The sequence below is a fragment of the Lissotriton helveticus genome, chromosome 7 (genome assembly GCF_964261635.1).
Source record: "Lissotriton helveticus chromosome 7, aLisHel1.1, whole genome shotgun sequence".
Taxonomy (NCBI): domain Eukaryota; kingdom Metazoa; phylum Chordata; class Amphibia; order Caudata; family Salamandridae; genus Lissotriton; species Lissotriton helveticus.
In genome coordinates, this window is record NC_136068.1 from 1,366,164,138 (window position 1) to 1,366,184,932 (window position 20,795).

Genomic DNA, 20,795 nt, shown 5'->3' on the forward strand with positions numbered 1-20,795 from the left:
AAAACAAATTCTAACTTGTGATGCACAAATTCTCCATCTTATTTTCCGGTCTGTTTTTTCGATACTTCTTGGAGCAGCAAGCCATATTTTTATGCCTACAGGCAGGAAATTATTTACAACAAGGGGTGGTGAGGGACAGAGTCTCTGAATTAAGCAGAATACTCTCACCCAGTCAAGAGATCAGGGCTAGATCCAACACCGTTTTTTAGCTCATTGCACCATCCCAGTTTCAGAACCTGGCTGTATGCAAATTAGTCTGTCCCTGGCCCAGTGCATCATGGGAACAGGGCAGACCAGACTACAAAAGCCAATTCTTACACTGGGAAGGAAACAAGCTTCCGGGGACCGGTTTCTGGCATTTCAGCCGTCTTCGGCCCGGCTTGCTTGAATCCTGATGGTGCAATGAGCAAGGGACTCATGTCTGAGTATACCCTTCCACGCTTAGGGTGGACAAAATTATTTACAACAAGGGGTGGTGAGGGACAGAGTCTCTGAATTAAGCAGAATACTCTCACCCAGTCAAGAGATCAGGGCTAGATCCAACACCGTTTTTTAGCTCATTGCACCATCCCAGTTTCAGAACCTGGCTGTATGCAAATTAGTCTGTCCCTGGCCCAGTGCATCATGGGAACAGGGCAGACCAGACTACAAAAGCCAATTCTTACACTGGGAAGGAAACAAGCTTCCGGGGACTGGTTTCTGGCATTTCAGCCGTCTTCGGCCCGGCTTGCTTGAATCCTGATGGTGCAATGAGCAAGGGACTCATGTCTGAGTATACCCTTCCACGCTTAGGGTGGACAAAATTATTTACAACAAGGGGTGGTGAGGGACAGAGTCTCTGAATTAAGCAGAATACTCTCACCCAGTCAAGAGATCAGGGCTAGATCCAACACCGTTTTTTAGCTCATTGCACCATCCCAGTTTCAGAACCTGGCTGTATGCAAATTAGTCTGTCCCTGGCCCAGTGCATCATGGGAACAGGGCAGACCAGACTACAAAAGCCAATTCTTACACTGGGAAGGAAACAAGCTTCCGGGGACCGGTTTCTGGCATTTCAGCCGTCTTCGGCCCGGCTTACTTGAATCCTGATGGTGCAATGAGCAAGGGACTCATGTCTGAGGCAGGAAAAGCACTGTTGTTATGTACAAGGTAATACATTGTTGTTTTATAGGCTGGCGCCCCCGTAAACATACTGAATACAGCGACTGCAGCCCTGTTCCCTTGTCGATAGCACAATAAACCTAGAAAAAACATGACTGCATTCTACCACACATAGCATAACAGATGGCAGTCTTTAAAGAGGATGCCAGCACTGTCACATAAAAAGAACGGCATGCTTTTTAAGTACCGCTGCCCGAAAGGCACTTGTTATTATGCGCAGTGAACTACAGAATTCAAAAGGGTTACTGCACTTCGAAAGGCCCGCCCTCCTCTACAAAGCTCAGTCCGCACACAAATGGTGCAATTAATACCTGCCTGACTCAACATCACTTAGTTAAGACAAAATCGATACACTGCCCATCAGAAGCCGGCCTTCGGTACAGGCCTTAAAAGAGGGGGAGAGTCCACCCTATGTTTGGTGGGCAGCCAAAATGCAATCATCTCAATATGTGAGTGATTCAGAGTACATTTGCCTGGATCAATGTCAGAGGTCCTCCTGGGAAAATGCCCGGGATACTTAGTTTCTTATCTATGCAGGCAAAATGCCTGAAACTGGGGAAGACGCTCAGGTGAGGGCTAGCTTGACTCTACATCGCCAACCTTGTGCAAAAGTCCTGACTTGGGGCCATATGTATCAAGCCTTTTTCCCGTTTGCAAACGGGACGATTCTCAGAATCTGCCCGTTTGCAAATGGGAAAAATGGGATGTATCATTCCGAATGGCCAGTGCAAAATAGAGAATCGCAAAATTTGCGATTCTCTATTTTGCAAATGCAATTAAGGAACTGCAAATTGTGATTACTTAAATGCAATTCTGGAAGCACCAGCAATTTGCTATTTGGCCTTAAGGAATTGCAAATTTGGTGGTAATTTGCGATTTTCTAGAAAAAAACACTTTTTCGCTTTTTTCAAAGTGTCATATGGCGCACATACCTGCCCTTAGGGCATACATGTGAGCAAAATGTGCACACATGCATATTTCTGGGGTGTCCTTATGGCACCCTTGCAACCTTGAAATTGCATTCTCAATTTGTGATTCTCTAATTGGTAATCCAAATTGAGAATGTCTTCCCATTCATTCCTATGGGCCTCCTAGCTCATAGGAATGAATGGGAAGGTATTCCTTAATTTAGCAAATAAGGAATATGTAAGATTCACAAAAAATGTTGCAAATCCTATATATATTACATTCTGCGATTCTCTAGTTGCGATTCGTTAAAAAATCCCAATTTGAGAATCGCAAAACTCTTTTTTGATACAAATGGCCCGTGGTGTCTTGTCGGTGTACACGTGCTACTGTCAGTAATCAAGAAGAAAAAATAGCAAGGACTGGACGCATCTTCCGTGGGAGTATAGTAGTTATTTGCATAAACCAGTCTGTTACGGGTCACTTTGTGCTTAAAAAGTGCCACATTCCACTGTATAAGATTCCCTATTACATCTGTAAATGTATAGGTGACGTGTAAGGTTACTGAGATACCTTATCTTTTGACTCTGTTGCTAGGATCCCATAGTTTCTTACACATGTGGAAGCCATCATCGTAGGCCAGGTGCGACGATTCCATACGCAGGTTCAGATTTACTATTTCTGGCGCATCTCTGCTAATCAGCAGGGATGCGCCAGAAGAGTTGCAACGCATCTGCCCACCCGTGCGCCACCACTGATGCACCGCATTTACAATGGGGCGCACCGTGGCGCCCGAATGGGCAGATGCGTGTTGCATCCCCACGCGGAAAGGCGGCGCATTGTGGAGTTGCGTCACAAACGTGACGCAGCTCCAGCAAGGCTCGGGTGCCCCTATCCCTAACATGCTGCATCAATCCTTACGCCTGCTTCAAGCAGGCGCAGGGTTTTGGCGCAGCATGGCTGGAAACGTGACTGAGTGAAATCTTGTAGATTTCACTCAGCCACTTTTTGGAGGTGTTCCTGCGCCGGAACGCCCCCCCTCCCGGCCCCCCGTGTACAGAAACGCCCACATGTGGCGCAGGGCTTTACAACGTGACGCATCTCCTTAAATGCGTCATGCTGTAAATAGCTCGCAGTATGGCGCTGGCTTTGCGCTGCCGCTGCGTCACAAAAGTGAAGCAAGGGCGGCGCAAATCTGGCATAAGGGGCTTGTAAATTTGCCCCTTAGCATTTTAGACAGCACACCAAAACTCCACAAAATAAATAAATTCATGCTTTATAGAAGGTCCTCTGCACCACACTGCGTGTAGTTTTTGTTGTTGTTAATGCAATGGTCTATTCTCCCCTGTGAAAGTCCAAGAAGATGAAAGGCAATCAGACTTCTAGCCACAGGCGAATACAAATCTGTCCTTTGAAGGCCTCTTCTGGGCGCAGCGTTCATCGCGCTCCACCTGTCGGTGAAGCGGTATGGGCGGCTGCTAAATGATAGCTGTCACAAATATGCCATTTGTAACCATTCCGAGCTTAGCGATAATGTGAGTTGTAGTGTATGCACTTCTGTCACATGCATATAATAAACATGGCATTGGACGCGACTAGTGATGGATTGTAAATAAATGCCGAGCTTCCATTTTTGAAGGGGAAGCCTGTTTTTTTTTTGCAAACGGTGTTTTATTTCAGCATCTATAACTTCTCCCTCCTAAAACATCCCTTCTCCCACGAAGGTCCGCATCTCCCTTTCCCAGAACCTCGCGCTGGTTCACTCCCGCATGTTGCTGCGTTTGGCAGCGGTCGAGGCGCCCTTCGTTTCAAGGCCAGGGTGGAGCGCGCAGCCTCATCTGAATTCAGGGCGCGCGGCCCCTCGCGCGCCCTCCCGCTGCGGCGGAGGTCGCTCCCCCTCTCCGCAAAAGTGCTGCCGCGCGCCATCAAGGGAAAAGCCATTAAGTTCCATCAGACAGCAGGCCGCATGGCTGAGATAGCATCATGGCCCGCAGAGATAGTCGGTTGCCTAGCCACGTGTGTACGTGCTGCTGCCGGGGCGAGGGGGAGGGGAGACTGCAGTCCTCCTCGCTCACAGGTGCCGTGTGTGCTCGAGCTCAGTCAGGGAGGCTGCAGGCGACGAAGGAGGCTGCGCTGCGACCATGCTCTCCCTGCTGGTGGCGGGCGCCCTGGTGGCCCTGGCGCTCTTCCTGTTTCTGTCCTCCTGGAAGAAGAGGGATCCCAAGCTGCCCCCCGGGCCGCCGCCCTGGCCCTTCATTGGCAACCTGCACCAGCTGGACAAGACCGAGCCGCACGCCACACTGCTGCAGGTGGGTGAACGCCAGCCGCCGGACGGCTCTTTGAGGCTTTTAATGGGGCTATTCAGACCAGGCTCTGCTTTTGACAGGTCAGAGGGGCCGGGGTCGGGTCAGTGACATGTCACCTGCGCCTATTGCAGTCACCATCCTCTCTCCTCGCGTGCACGAAAATAACTTTAGATAAGAAATCGGGTGCAGGGCTAGCAATCCTCGCGTGCAGATGCCGAGGTATAGGCTGGTGAATTGTCCTGGGGAAGGGAAGGAGGTCGGAGGAGGTAATCCGATGTGTAGTTTACAACAGTTTTAATGAGCTCATTGATATTTTAATATTTGTGCGGAGCTCCTGGTGTCACATGCAATAGCTTACCGTTACCCCTTTAAGCGGTATTTATTTTTTAAACATCGGGAAATTGAAGGGGGTTTGTAGCGCCTTATGGTTATATTCTGATCTGTACTGCAGGCGCATTAACTCGCATTGCTGCTGTCTTAACTGCCTTACCACGGGTTAATACGTTCCCAAATAAGACTGAATCGGCTACATGGCATTATCTGTCCTAACATTCCTGCCGCCGTCAGTTTGAAGGATAAAGCGAGTACCCAGAATAGACACATACTAAAGTGATTATACACTGTTGGGTCGGTTGGTGTGCTTTGCAGCCAAGTTTCCTGTGTGTGAGCCCAATAGGCACAGTCATGTGTGAGCAGCTAGCAGTAGCACAAATGTGTCATCCATGTCTGCAAGCGGTCACGTTTATATAGCGCTTAGTACCCCTGGCGTTGAGCTACCTTGCCACTTCAGACACGAAGAGCAGAGTAACATCTGTACGCCTTATGACTCATCTGAAGGCTGTGTTTTTTGCAGCACAGAAAAGAGGAAAAAGGAAGTTTGGTGTTCGAAACAGGCATCTAAACACATATATCAAAAGCGGTAGGGCTCCCAGAACCAGTACCCACATTTGAAATATTAATTCCTTTGGGCGAAGGTTTGCTCGTGCATTTTGCAGGCCTAATCATTCATTGACCTCGAGTTTTTTTAGGCACAGCTGTTGTCCTGTGGAATATGTTTTACAGTATGTTTGCCTTGGGAGCCCTGAGTTGTTATCGGCGAGCTGAGAAGGAAGCGTGCGTACATGTTTGCCAGTCAGATGAATGTTTCCGACATGTTCCTACAGAAAAGTGTCTCCATATAGGGAGGGCCGTTCTCCACAGTTAAGTCTCTCAAGAGTGCCTCTGCCCGGGTCTTGGTTCTCGGCCGAATTCCCTTGACGAAGGCTTGCGTGAAATCTATGTGGCTCATGGACGAATAGAGACAGCCTTTTTCTGCAATAAATTTCAGTGGTAGTTTTGCAGCTGTTCTTTATTTGCCTTTAGAAATAGGCACTCCCACTGCTTCTCCCTGAATCCTGATTCATGAGTGAAATCACTAGATAGTTGGCATGAGGGGCCATGTGTAGTGTAGTTAGTACCTGGAAGAAGAAAGTTAAGGACCTTCAGTCAGAGTGCTTTTGTTACCGCTTGACTGTTTCTTGGACTACCACATATGTCGCACGACGTTGCATTAGAACATGACAGGAGCCTGAGACATAAAGAGGTCCACTGGAATTACGCGATTCTGCCACCACAGCTGTTTTCACATAACTATGGATTTACCGCATTTGCCACATAACCCATCATCTGCTACATAATCTGAAGATTTTACCAAAAAAAAAAAATAGATTCTAGCTCAAACTGAACAAAAATTCCAAAAACTGTGGTGATATGTTCGCGTACAGTGGAAGGCCATTCCCAAAGGTTAACTGGTCATCTTTCATCTATTTACTTCTGTATTTGGTTGTAAAACGAGTACTAAAGAGGTGAAATCTTTGCCTAAACAGTATTACTATGTGTTAAAATGTCAAAATAATGAAATAATACTATAAAAACAATGTACTGCAATTTGTCGCATAATTTGGCCTCTCTTACTGTAAAATGTAGTCAACCCAGCTGCATAAAGTGATGCTCCCCTGCCACATAATTCCAATGACCCTGGTATAAATGATATAATAGCGCCCATGCCCCCAAGTCAGTAACGGAGGGATTGCGTAATGAGAGAAGGTGAGCTGGTGGTGACTAAGCTGCTTAGAGAACAAAGGATTGGTTCAGATTTGGACTGGTTTAGGGCAATCTGGCAGTGCAAGAAGTGCTAGTCATGACAGGTCAGTGTCTGGAATGTTTTGTTGCCTATTTTATGATCTAGCGGATATGTTTTTACTGTTGATTTCCCTGATAGCACCATAAATATTGCCTGCAGCAAGCACAAATGCTTGCAGTCTTCAGTGCATTGCAAAACACCTGTACAGTGCTTAAAGTGGGCCTCCCAGTCCCTGACTGGATAGTAAACAAAACAGACATTGAAACGGGTCACTATCAGAGCCTATATTCATGTCCTTAACTGTAATGGCAAAAACACGGATCTATTTGTGAACAATGAATATAACAGACATTCGCCTTGAGACCCTCGCAGGTGAGTAGTGCGCTTTAAAACCTCTGATTGATTGATTAAGGTAATCAATGTCAGCAATGTATTACTCGTGTATAGTGTGTTCATTGTATGGAGCCGCTTCCAGTTGTTTTTAGCTGGCCACAATTGAGAGCTCTGGAGTTGAGGATAAAGGCAGTGCAAGTTTCTGAGTGTGCCTGTCAGATGGTTGGAAAGGTGTTCTGAATACATAGTCATCTAACCCTTGGCCTCTCTGCAGACTGCATTGAGCAATGGTCACGTATTCCAGCTGTAATTGTGATTCTGTACAAATGTGTATGAAGGAGATGCACAGTGTTTAAACTATTGACAAGGTGAAAGTAAAAGAAAATGTGATGCTTACAGGTGAGTGGGTTTTGTTGTGTGTTTGGGCGGTGGTGAAGCAGAGCAAGTGCATACAGGAGAGAGAGTGAAACAAGGGTGCTGAAAGAGATGAGGTGGAAGATATACACATGAGGAGATGTGGAGAGAAAAAGGACATAGACATCTAATGCAGAGTGAACATAACAAGAGTGATTGAGACACTCTGAAGATCAATACACTCTCCACAGGCCTCAGTAATGTTTAATTGACAGTCTCATAAGTTCAGAATGAAACCTTTTTCAGTATTATTTACAACAATATCATTGTTACTCGTATATCTTAAACAGCTAACCAGCATTGACAAAGCCAGTAGTTCTGGTTGGTTTTAGGTGTATGTCAGTAGTGATATATAAAAAATTACCAAATGTACATACAGAAAACATAGTAACTGTCTCAACTATTAACATTGTTTATTGAAGTTTTTAAATTCACTTTTGTATATTTCTTATTAACACAGGGTAGCACTTACTTTAAACTAATGCCAATACTTATTTTGCCGATTTTGCACATGTGTCCTTTCTTTGCAATATTTGCAAACAGATCGTTTAACCACCCACTGGGGGGTTATCTTAGATATCTTGGTCCATCCAATTCTGTTGTGCATTCATCATACTTGGGTTTAACTGCAATTAAGTGGAGCAACAACAATTTTAAACATATTTATTTAACTGTTTATTTATATGTTTGTTATATTGTTCCTTATTGCTGCTATATTTATTTATATATTTATATTCATATTTATGTATTTATATATTAACATGTGCATTGTTATTTATGTGTAAATATTGACCCATGTATTAATGCAAACGTGATCTGATGCTAATGGATATTTGACACATGAGCTTACCTGCATTTACGCAGTAATCGATTTAGACAGTATGTCTTCTATGTCTATAGAAAAAAAAACAGTTGTTGGCATCTAGCACTTTAAAAGGAGCACTCCCGCCCCTAAACGTTGTCATGTGATCAAGGCCTTGTTTGGCCGAAACGCGTAGTGGTGGTGTGGTGGAGAGCGGAATAAAAATCTAAGCACCATTACCTGGGTTTGCCTCGTCTGTGATGCTGCGTGACTGCTGCGAGACGTCCTTCTGCCTAATATATATATATATATATATATAAACGAACCTCCTTCGCCTGGAAGAAAGTAGAAGCCACAGCAGGGGACAGTGTGGAAGCCTTTATTCACACCAACAAGGCGAATGCATTTCGGCTATATCTTGCCTTCATCAGCGCCACAAGTGTCCCGGGAAAACTGCCATACACGCCCCAGTAATGTCCTGCTGCCTATAATAGCCATGTGACTTAGGCCCCGCCTCCGATGTTGTAGGCCAACCTGTTGCAGTTCCGGGCATCATCAGGAACTGTAACTCCCAGAATGCATCTGTTTGCTTCCAGGTAGGTAGTGCGTTGAAATAACACCCAAATGGTGAGGCGCAAAGCAGGGTGGCATGAGTGGAATCCCAGGTCTTGTTCGTGGTGAAAACCAAATGCTTCCTTATGTCCCCTTACCGCTCCAGCCCCGAAGTTGCAGGTCAAATGTTCACGGGGGCGGCGGTGACAGTGCACGCTGCCCAGTGGCGGGGAGAATATCCTCGCAACCGTGTCAATCCTTTCTGTACCTCTTGGCGGGTCCGGACCGAACCAATCCCTTGGTGATAAAGAAATGCCGAAGCAAAGCAAGGCCAGAGAAGTCCGGGCCAACTTGATGGAGCGGGGGCTTCACAGCTGCGCCTCTGGCAACGACGCAGAAAATATCTAACGAACCTCCTTCGCCTGGAAGAAAGTAGAAGCCACAGCAGGGGACAGTGTGGAAGCCTTTATTCACACCAACAAGGCGAATGCATTTCGGCTATATCTTGCCTTCATCAGCGCCACAAGTGTCCCGGGAAAACTGCCATACACGCCCCAGTAATTTTATTTATATGTTTGTTATATTGTTCCTTATTGCTGCTATATTTATTTATATATTTATATTCATATTTATGTATTTATATATTAACATGTGCATTGTTATTTATGTGTAAATATTGACCCATGTATTAATGCAAACGTGATCTGATGCTAATGGATATTTGACACATGAGCTTACCTGCATTTACGCAGTAATCGATTTAGACAGTATGTCTTCTATGTCTATAGAACAAAAAACAGTTGTTGGCATCTAGCACTTTAAAAGGAGCACTCCCGCCCCTAAACGTTGTCATGTGATCAAGGCCTTGTTTGGCCGAAACGCGTAGTGGTGGTGTGGTGGAGAGCGGAATAAAAATCTAAGCACCATTACCTGGGTTTGCCTCGTCTGTGATGCTGCGTGACTGCTGCGAGACGTCCTTCTGCCTAATATATATATATATATATATATATATATATATATATATATATATATATATATATATATATATATATATATATATATATATAATAACAGAAAGCTCAGGGAGGCACCAAAGCATTGATCGGGTGGCACATTATGGAAATCACTAAACTGTAGTTTACGTGTTTAAACTGTGTTCTTAATTACATGGACCACACATCTTTTAGGGAACCCCCCCCCCCACTTTCTCACCCCACTTAAAGCTCTGACAGCGTGTCTTAGCAAATTCAGAATTGCGTGTTTTACAAAGTGGGCCAATTTTTCAGCTATCAGATTTGTCCATTGGGTCCACTTTTATTCTGGCTACACAGGCCGTTTTTATGTCCCAGTCCGACCCTGGACCAGCTAGAGCCAACTTCACCTTAGCATCCACCTTTTGTGTGTGTGCGTTTTTATTTTAGTCAACCCAACTCTCGCTTCAAGATATTTATATTTATATTTGAATTAGTCGCTGTACAAATGAGAAGGGATTTAAAAGATCTGAGAGGTAATCTCTGTGACAATACTTTGGATCACAGCTCTTCCAGACGAGGCCCCTTGTCCCGTTATGAGAATATAGGCTATAGTGTGTTGGGAACACTTGTGTGAATGTGGACAGGTTGTGTTGTGTTTACACTTCTCCCACCGGCAGATTGTGAAATAATGCCTCAAGACAGACTTTTATTGGCTGTCTCTTACCATTTACAACAGCACAAGATATTGTCAGTTTTTGTCACCAGTGCCTTTGGAAAAGCCCCACAGACCACATACAATATCGACGTGGGACCCACCAGTTCTTTAAATGTAATTACTAAGACCCCTGCGTGGATATAGTAAATGTAGCCTCTCTTCTGTGTTGGATGGAAGAGGCACTGGAAAGAAACTACAGGCGTACATTTTGGCTCAAATGAATACTTGTCACAAGCATGAGCAGAAAAGATGGATTCTCCTTCTATGTATTCTTTAGCTATAGAAAGTAATGCATCTCGTGATAGCGCCAGTTAACACTTAAATTGATTTGCTGAAGTTGTTCACACTAGAAACACTGTTCTTAGAGACAGTGGCAGCTGGCAGGGAATGGGGTGGCGGGGCCAACAAATTAAAACAAGCATATTTGCTTTGGTATACAATACCATTAGCAAAGCAAATGGATTTAACTTAATCAAAGGTGAGACCTATTGCATTTTCAATGCTTGTTGTAAATTGTTCAGCGAATGGTGGACAAATGGTGATCAGATGCGGCAGGCTCGTTGAGGAATTCTGTCCAGAAGGAGACCGGATTTCCCGCCAGTCACTCTAGCCTTGGACTGAATGAACTTCCCCTCCCTGGGAGGAGGCCAGATGTGCTGATCTTGTAGTAGTGATGGAGGGGGGGGTTGAATGAGCGCGGCAAAGGAGGGTGTGACTGGAGGAAAGAGTCGGGGTGTGATCTGATGATTGAAAGGTGGTGGGGAGATCAGATGAGAGGTGAGACGGAGTAAGGAGTTAAGTGGGTTGAGTTGTGTTGGGGGCAGAAGCGGGGAGTGAGTACTATAGGACAACGAGGAGTGACGGACACAGAGTGAACTAAGAGTAGGATGAGTGAGAGAAAGGAGGGGAGCAGAGGATTGGAGAAACCGGGCAGGTGATACAGAAATACTAAGGATAAAGGATAAGCGCTAGGGGGTTCAGTCGCAAGCAAGCAGCAAGAACAGTCAATAATGTCCCTCGCATTACTTCGAAGAATCTGTTTTCTAGTTCCATAAACGTTTTGCAAACTCCTTGCTGATTTTCTCTGGATGTGAATTTCCATGTACAGAGGAGTCAGAAGGAATAATGACTAATAAAAAGGCTGCAGCTGTCGACACTACCCAGCAACGCTGCACCATGACTAAGCGCCTCATTTTATCACGAAGGCCGGGCCACAAGGGGCCGGAGAATTAACTTACTGAGGCCCGTGGTGCCAGAAGATTCACGGATGTGCCGCAGTGGGGGAAAACGTGTAACGAAGGTCAGAAGAGAGCCTGAAAAAGGAAGATTAAGAGGCCAGCAAAAGTGTGTTAGGGGCTTGGCAGGGCAGACAGGAAAAAGTACACAAAGGCAGCTTCCAATGGGATTGGCCAACAGCATTCAGCATGGCCTATCTTGAACAAACGGCCTAAGGGGGCTAGAGTGGTTGAGAACCCGGCATTGGGAGCATGAAAGTTGAACTCTTAGAAAAGGACAACGTGAAGTATGGGCAGAAAGGCTAAAGGGCACAGTTGACATTATCGGTAATCTAGCGATCAGACTAATCTAGCGATTAGACTTGCGGTAGTCCAGGGAACCATGGGATGCAAACAGCAGGGCCAGCCGGGAAAGGATGAGGTTTCCCAAAGTATTATTAAACATAGGGTGCTTTAATACAGCTCCTGGCTGCGCACTGGGTGTTTTTTGTTTTAAACAGCTCAAATAAAACGTAAGCCGGTGAAACTGCAAATGTCTTTAAGTACCTGACACCCGTTAATGGGTTTAATGCTCAGTAGCCAGTGCACTTCGTTATTTTATTGGTAGCTCAGATAAACTGCAGGCTGAGCTGAGCGGGGGGGGGGCAGCGTAGTGAGACACTAAGTAAACCTCCATACAAGTCATTTACTACAAGCGCTGAAACACAAGCGCGGACCCGCGGCCACGAAAGTTAATTGTTTTGAGAGAGACGGGGAGCAGGAGGTAAGCCCGCGAGTGCTGCGTGCGTGCGGGCGCAGTCTACTAATTTTAAAGCACTGCACTCGTGCTTGTGGCGCGCCCCTGCTCGCTCCCGCAAGCTGGATGCCGCCACAAGCACGAGTGCAGTGCTTGAAAATGACCAGAGCGACGGCTAAAGGTCCTCCTATGCAGCGCATGTGCGCTGCATAGGCGAGACCTAAAAAGGACTCTCACCTTTTGCCGGCCGCCGTATATCTTCAGCTTTGGTCCCTTCTGACGCCGCCGTCCCTCCTCAGCTTCAGTTCCGTAAACAGGAAGTACCCAAGCTCCCTCCCAATACGTAATTGGTCTGAGCTCAATGGTTCAGGGGTCAACCGGGGACAGGAAGCCTGTGCCTTTTCCTCACCAGACTGTGCATTACCGCCTAGTGGGGAACATGCAAAGTACGCATGACAAATTGGCCTGCCCAAGGTGGCAAGCCAAGCTGTCAGTCGCACTTGGTGTGTGCAAACCACTACTCCCCCTGTATCTCTAGCCCAGCCCCGCCCCACCCTAATCCAGCCCTGTAGTGAAAAATAAAATGATACTAATTAGGTTATCATTTTATTTTTCCTTTCTCCTGCTCTGAGAGCAGTGGGGCAACGCTCCTTTGCCTTAGCGGGTGACCCGCTACTGCTTAGAGTTAGGCATTTCTCATGCGTTATGTGGATGATCAAAATGAGGAGTCACCAACTAACCAAACACACAGAGATAAGGCGTACAAGCTACTGGCCGATATTTACTCACTTAACATTTCAAACCGAAGAAACTATGTAATCTTAAAAAAAGATGATTTCTTGTACTACCTCACAAATAGGGCTCCTGGTTTTATGGCATTCATTTTTTCTTAACATTTTTTTCGGTATTTATCCAGATTCATGTTTTTTTGGCCTCCTTTTTAATATATTCCCATATTTATTTTCTGCTGTGAATAAACAAAGTTGTAAAATTGTATATTTAACTGATAAAGGTGTACTCATACTTTGATGTCTGTAGTGTTTTAGCAAATTAAGCAGCCATATATACTAAACAATACACCCACAGGTAAATATGAGCATTAAACTACAACATATTTTGATATATGCCCTTATTTAAGGAAATCTCATCTTGTTTGTTAATTCCCCATGATGTCTATATGATCAGATGTTGGCCTGGAATTCATGAAAGATACCATGGAGATTTACTCACAATGTGCTGTATTTGCCCACATTTAAAAATAAATGCAGACAAGAAACATTGTTTTCTGTTGGTATTTATCTGAAAAAATCAATACAAAAAGAACAATAGGATCCCTATTCAGAAATATGGACAAGGCTCACACATAAATAGCGTCTTACACAGAAAAACTTTCAACCCATGCAAATCCAATACTCAGATCAGTGATGGAGATAGTGGTTGTATTTGAACAGAATCGTACTAGGTTCAGGATCATAGTCATATGAACACATTCTGCAAACTAGTTCTGTGTCCTTTTTGTTTTCCCCATCCCCCACCCCATATCATCTACTACTTTATCAGCGAGTTCATGACCTGAAAACCTTAAGCTTTAGGAAGCCAAGCCTATTGGATTCTGGGTGGACACTTCTCTCCCTGCTTAAAATTAGGAGTGAGGAAACAATAACAATCTTCACAATCCGCTCTGACCGTTGATAAGTAGATGTATATTCCATAACCTCCCTTAGCCAAATGGAGGCCGGCTAAATATGTTATGTTCAGAATATCTTGAACTCCGTTAAAACAATCTGCAAAGTTGCTGAAAGAGTTAAAGCATACACTAGTTGGATCAGTATAGCATTCTGCAGAACTCATTTCTTGAGAAACTAATTGGAACAAAAAAAGGGGCTGTTATCAATACTTCCACATCTACAAAAGTTGCAAAATCACCACAGGGTGTAGGCTCCATTCCTGCAACGTTTGCTATTAACGGAGAGCATGTGCTTGCACATTGCTCTCGCCCATCAGATAGTCAGTCTGATTGGAAATGACCCATGGTATTTCCCAGAACCACAGCAGCGTAGCCCTTTCCACAGTTTGCAGACTCACACACTACTGCACTTGTTAAATTAGTTATCAACTCTAATTAATGAGCAGCCAAGTCTCCTTGTTTTAATACATAGCAGTCACGAGCAGATTTTCCATGAGAACTCTGTAGCCAATGGTAGACACACCAATTGTCACCGGGTATGGCAATCCAAGAAAGTAAAGTCCCATCCTTGCAAAAAGATGTCTGTCCCTTGTTGGATACACAATGTCATGTGACTCTGCTTTGGTTACATTGAGAGTACAATACATGGGTTGCGGTTGCACTCCCTCTTTGAAATTAGTATTCTTAGGATATATCTTTACACCTTTCTTGGGTGCTGGTGAGTATCACCTCCTGATCCTGAGGTGTGATGATTCTTCACATATTATTTCCTACAGCACGAATAGCATTGTTCAGGTATTCGTCAGTTCTTGGATTATAAAAATGTGTTGTATTCCGTGTAGGTAGTACCCCCTGATGAAGGGCAGAGCCTGAAATGCATTGAGGTTCCTGTAAGGCAAGATGATTACTGCTACAGCCATGCATATATGAGATGATTATATGAATAATGAAGTTGATGAAATACATAACCCAATATATATGATGAATAACTCAGTTTGAAAACTATTAAGTGGATTACAATTTTTTGAATCAACATTGTCGAAAGGAGTGCTATCTGAGTTTGTTCTTTCTTTGCAGACATTGGTTACATTGAGCACATGCTGACTGCTGGTCCTGATGTTGTGACCATTGTGTTCTCAAAAGCCATTCTAGACATGATATTCCTAACATTGCTTGATGTACCGTTGAATGAAAAAAGTTGTTACTACAAGCAACTTCAGACAATTCACTATATAGTCCTTTGTTGCGTTAAGAAATTTGAATAACCTCCTTTATATAAAGAATTTTCTTTGAGGGTAGAAAGGATTTCTTCAGTTTGGTGTCCTTTACTGGCCTGGGGAACTGAACTGTTGTTGCTGTTGTCTTTTTTGCCTTTCCAGTTTCAGTTTGAAAACTTTATTTCGGGTTGTTAAAAAAACCCACAAAAGTTAAAGCAGCATTTACAAAATGGCAAGTAACGATATCACGCATTATGTACAGCAAAGAAAACTTAATATGTAGTTGTCACCTTGGATACGACAAGTTTAAAAATAAATAAATAGATAAGTTGATAAAACGGATCCATGATTAAAAAAACTTAAAAAGAGAAAAATAAGTATTAGCTTTGTAATGTTTTAAAAATTATTAACAAATTAGCTACATTACAGGAGTGTTCTTAATTGATCGACATAGTAGACAGTTATAGAGAACTCATATATTTCCAACTAATCACCCATACCGAACCCAGAAACTTGGCAGTAGCTACCACAATCGGCCCTTCAACAGAAGTTTTTAGGATTCTAAAGGCCTCTCTGCTAGATCTAGTACCCAAGTTGTCACATATAGGTTTAAGCCAAGAACGTCTAGGATTAGTATATGCTTGACAGACAAAGAAAACATGGGCCATGGTTTCACTTGCATCAGGACAAAAGGGACAAACACTAGACTTAGTGTTGCCCCATTTAGAAGTAAAAGAATGTATTGGCAAGGAACCTACCCTAAACTGATGGAATAGTTTCCTGTCTCGTGTAGATGTAATAAGGTCCCAGTAACCCTCCAATTTAGGTTCATGTTTAAGATCAGTAAAAGCCTTGGTCAAGGAGCCATTTGAACAGGAAGCAAATCGTTTCATGTTAATTTGTTTCCAAAAGACAACCTTCAACTCCAATTTGCTAGGGAAAATACTTTCCATGGCACTAGTCCACAAATAGGCCAACCGTAGCTCAAGTAAAGAATTTTTCCGGAAACTTAACCAGACAATTTTATGATTAACGAATGTATGATTTAACCACTACTACTTTAACATCGAATTCCTAAACCACGAATGCTAAACCACAACCATTTCCAAACCACGACATTCTTAACAACGACTTACTAAACAACGAAAATTATTCTATTTGCTCATTTCCTGAATATACAATTCACATATCAAGTAAAAACGAAACCATCCAATTACTTACACCATATACAACAGCTTGAATAGAGAAAGGCTGTGCATATAATACAACGCTGTGGTATTTACAAGTTATTTAAAAGCCTCACTCAAATGCAGCCTTTTGCTCGGAAACAGAAAGGACAGAAAATCAAATGCCTGCACTGTTGTGATGCTAATTTTGCAATGAATCGAGGACCCAGTTGTGTGGTTGCACGCTTCTTTATTTAAACAATTAACTTTTCTGAAGAGCGCCGAGCCGGCGCTGTAGACTGTCGGATGCCGCGCCTCCTAATGAGCTGCGCGCGCATCCACCTAAAATGGCCGCCGCACGTCACGTCATTACGTGACGTGCATCAACTAGTAAGCGCCACTACATATCTCCCCTTTTTCCAAACAACAATAAAGTCACTTACAGTTCACCGTTCATATCGTAATCTCGAAACCTGGAGGGCCTCACCACAGACCTTCCACTCCTGGTCACCCTGGTAGGGTTCTCCGGGGGCCCTTGGCTCTGCACCTCGTTACCTCTTTCCTCTCTCTGCAAAGCCGCGCCCTCCTCCGTGTTCCTCCTTTGTAAGTCCATATCAGTTTCTTGGTGACCATTCACTCTCCTCTCCTCTATCAGTTCATCTCTAGCACTTCCTCCTCGTTGCTGCTCTCCGGCGCCTTGTTCCATCTCTACGTTCAGCTCTTCCCTGTCTTCCCATTCAGTTCCATTTTGCTCCCATTGCAAGATCTTGTTACACCTGGCCATGCGGTCTTGGGACCACACATTCCCGTCACTCAGCAGGGCCGCTCGGTCATATACTTCCTTGACTTGCATGGGCCTGCTGTATTTACTGTCTCCTTTCTTCTGTAACGTCGCCAACTTTACTCTTACCCACTCACCCCTTTCCAAACTTGCTCCTTTAACATTCTTCCGTTTGTTGTAGTGGTTGGTATAAATGGACTGTGCTTTTTCCAGGTTGGCACGCACCACCGCGGGAGACCATTCGCTGGTGATTACCTTCTCCTTCCAAATCCGGTTGTCATGGGTGAAGGGTTCACGCCCTCTCAAAATCTGGAATGGGCTGTATCCAGTTCCAGTCGGAGTGATCCTGTAGGCCCATACCATGTTCTCTATGGCTTTCTCCCAATCCTTGTTGCCGGAAATCGCAGCTTGTACGGCACCCATCACCACCCTGTTAAAACGTTCCACCAAGCCATTCCCAGCTGGGTGGTAGATTGCTGTGTGTTTGATTGTGATGCCGGTCCTCTGCATGAATTTGTTCCACTTTTCTGACGTGAATTGGGGGCCATTGTCACTGAGGATGGCCTTGGGGATGCCCTCTCTCACGAAAGTGTCCGACAAAAATTTTAGAATATTCTCAGTGTCCATGGTCTCATCCACCTTCACCTCCGCCCATTTGGAGTATCGATCCATGAGGACACAAACATACTTCTGAGTACCCTGGTCATCAAGGATGGGTCCTAATATGTCTATTGATAGTTCTTCCCACGGGTTCTGCGGGATTTCGAACTGTCCTAGCGCAGGACGCAGGGGTTTGAGCGTCTTGTCAGCTCCTTGGCACTGTGGACACTCTCTGACGTGCCTCTCTGCTCTTATGTCCATGCCGGGCCACCAGTAGTTTTGTTTTGCCCTTAACTTCAATTTTCCGATGCCAAGGTGGCCCTCGTGTAACATGTTCAGTAACTTGGTAATGAGGTTCCTTGGGGGGATCACTTTGTCTCCTCTATATGTGAACACTCCTTTGTCCCCTACCGACAATTCTTCTCTCACTTCATAGTATGGCTTGATAGGTTCACTCACGTGTCTTTTGTCTGGCCAGCCCTTGACAATGTGCATCTTCACTTCCTTCATGACGCTGTCCTCCTCGTATTCCTCTGTCCACTCCTGGTAGCTGATGACCTTCTCCTGATCCTCCACTAGGGCTACCAGTTCCCTTTGGTCTGTGGGGTCCTCTTCGCCTGGCTCCATGGCCGCTGCCCTGCTCAGGTAGTCCGCTACTCGGTTCCGATTCCCTGGAATGTACTCCACATCATACCTGAATTCAAGTAGTTTCAAAGTCATTTTGGATATTCTGGGAGTAGCGTTGGCGTGTCCCCTAGATGTTAGCACCTTCACCAACGGCGTATGGTCCATCTTGAGCAGGAATCGGGTTCCCCATAGAAACTGCCGAAATCTCGACATGGCCCACACCACGGCCAACATCTCCTTCTCGATTACGCTGTATTTGCTTTCAGTAGCAGTCAGCGCCCGGGACGCAAAGCTGATCGTCTCCATCTGTCCCTGTCCACGATCTTGCATGAGCACTGCGCCCAGGCCCTTGTCGCTGGCGTCGGTTGTGAGCACAGTGGTGCCCTGTGGGTCGTATCCTTTTAGCGGCACTGCTCCCGTGACGTCCTTCTTGATTGTCTCGAACTCACTTAGTGCCTCTGGCGTCCATTGGAAACTGGTGCTTTCTCTGGTCAGCATCCTCATATGGTGTGTCTTTGAAGCAAAGTGTACCACAAATTTACTGTAGTACTCCGCCATACCCAAAAATGATCTAACCTCCTCCTTGTTGGTGGGGGGCGGAGCTTCAGCGATTGCCTTTATATTTTCTGCTTTGGGGGTGATGCCTTGTACCCCAATTTCATGGCCTAGGTATGTCACCGACTCCAGGCCCAATCGGCATTTTGTCCATTCAGCTGTGAGGCCTTTGATTTCCAGGGTTTCCAGCACTTTCCCGAGCTTCTGATCATGGTCCATTTTGTCTCGCCCCATTACCAGAATGTCATCTTGGAAATACTGGATGCCTGTCATGTCCCTAAACAGCTGGTGCATTAGCTTCTGGAACACGGCAGCTGCCGAGGCCAGTCCAAACGGCATGCGGCGGAACTGATAGCAACCAAATGGGGTGATGAATGATGTGAGTTTGCTGCTGTCCGGGTGCAATTCTATTTGGTGGTAAGCGGAGGTCAAATCAATGGTGGAGTACCATTTGACCCCCCTGGTTCTCGCCAACATTTCATCAATCCTTGGGAGGGGGAATTTCTCCACGACAATGTTCTTATTTAGTTCCCTCAGGTCAACACAGAGCCTGACCTTCCCGTTGGGCTTCATGACTACCACCAACGGTGCGAGCCATTCCGCACAGGTAATGGGTTCAATTATCCCTTTTTTCTCCAAGTCTTGAAGCTCTGTTTGAACTGCCTCTCTTACCGCTATGGGTACATTTCTTACTTTGTGGGCGACGGGAATGGCGTCCTCCTTGAGTACAATCTTGTGTTGGAATCTCTCCAGTTTCCCTACTGTACCTCCGAACACCCTTGGGTAGTCTTCTCTCCACTTAGTCAAATTGGGCCACGATTCCGGTTCCGTGAGCAGGATCTGTTCTTTTCCTCCTGGGTCCAATTTTATTCCCAGGTCGCCCTGGTCCAGCCATCCCAGTACAGACGGTCCCCTCTCTGAGACGTACAGCTTGCAGAGCGCTGACCGGCCTCTGAACTCTAACTTCAAGAGCCGGAAACCCACCATAGGGATGCGATCGCCATTATATGTGACTGGTCGGATGTCCAGTTTCTCCAACTCTGGTCCTAGCTTAGGTCTGAAGGTGTCGTCCCACACCGCTCTTTGAACTATTGTGTAGGGGGAGCCTGTATCCGCCACCACACTAATGGTTATTCCGCCCATCTTCATTTCTAGTACTGGTTTGGTTGTCCTTGTTCCATCCACGCTCAGTACCTGGTCATATATGCATAAGACAGTGACTACTTCTTCTTCTGTGGTCCCGTCCTGGTTTTCCTCCCCTTGGTCGATGTATTTCACCACGTTTTTTGACATTTTCTTCCGGCACACTTTCTCGTAATGGCCGATGATGCCGCAGTGCATGCACTTGGCCCTGAATGCGGGACATCTTCTATCATGTGCCTCGTGGGACCAACTACCGCACCTGTAGCACGTTTTCTTGGTGTCGTTGCCTACTTGTTTTCCTTGCAGTCCTGTGCTGCCCTGCCATTTGTTGGGTCCTTTTTGTGCGGGGCCCTTGTACCTCTGGTCCCTGCGAGGTTCCTCTTCATATACCTTGTTTACCATGGCACTGGTTGCCATGTCTTTCTTGGTAGCATCGGCGCACTTGCGTGCGAGTTCTGCCCTCTTGACGATGACCATCACGTCTTTGAGTGTGGTGTCTCCACTCGCCCACAGCTTGTCCTGAACGTTCGTGCTGGAGGTGTGCATCACTATCTGGTCTTTGATAAACTCCTCCTCCCACACTCCGTACCTGCACGTGGCCGCTAGTTTCTTCAGGGCCGTTACGTATTCTTCAATCGACTCTCCAGCTCGTTGTTTCCTCTGCTGGAAATTGAATCTGTCGACTGATACGCATACAGTGGGTCGATAGTGTTCGTTTAGGTCGTCGATGGCGTGGGCATACACATCAACGTCCGTGCTATCT

The 20,795-nt window shown here is 45.4% G+C and overlaps 1 protein-coding gene across 1 annotated transcript in view; it reads left to right on the plus strand.

Moving 5' to 3' along the window:
• The first annotated feature begins 4,069 nt into the window (after positions 1–4,069).
• Positions 4,070–20,795, plus strand: part of LOC144770291 (cytochrome P450 2B2-like) — a 393,669-nt gene continuing 376,943 nt past the window's right edge. The window contains exon 1 of the mRNA XM_078654687.1: positions 4,070–4,376. Coding sequence (XP_078510813.1) covers positions 4,209–4,376 — 168 coding nt within the window. The 5' untranslated portion in view covers positions 4,070–4,208. The remainder of the gene's footprint in view (positions 4,377–20,795) is intronic.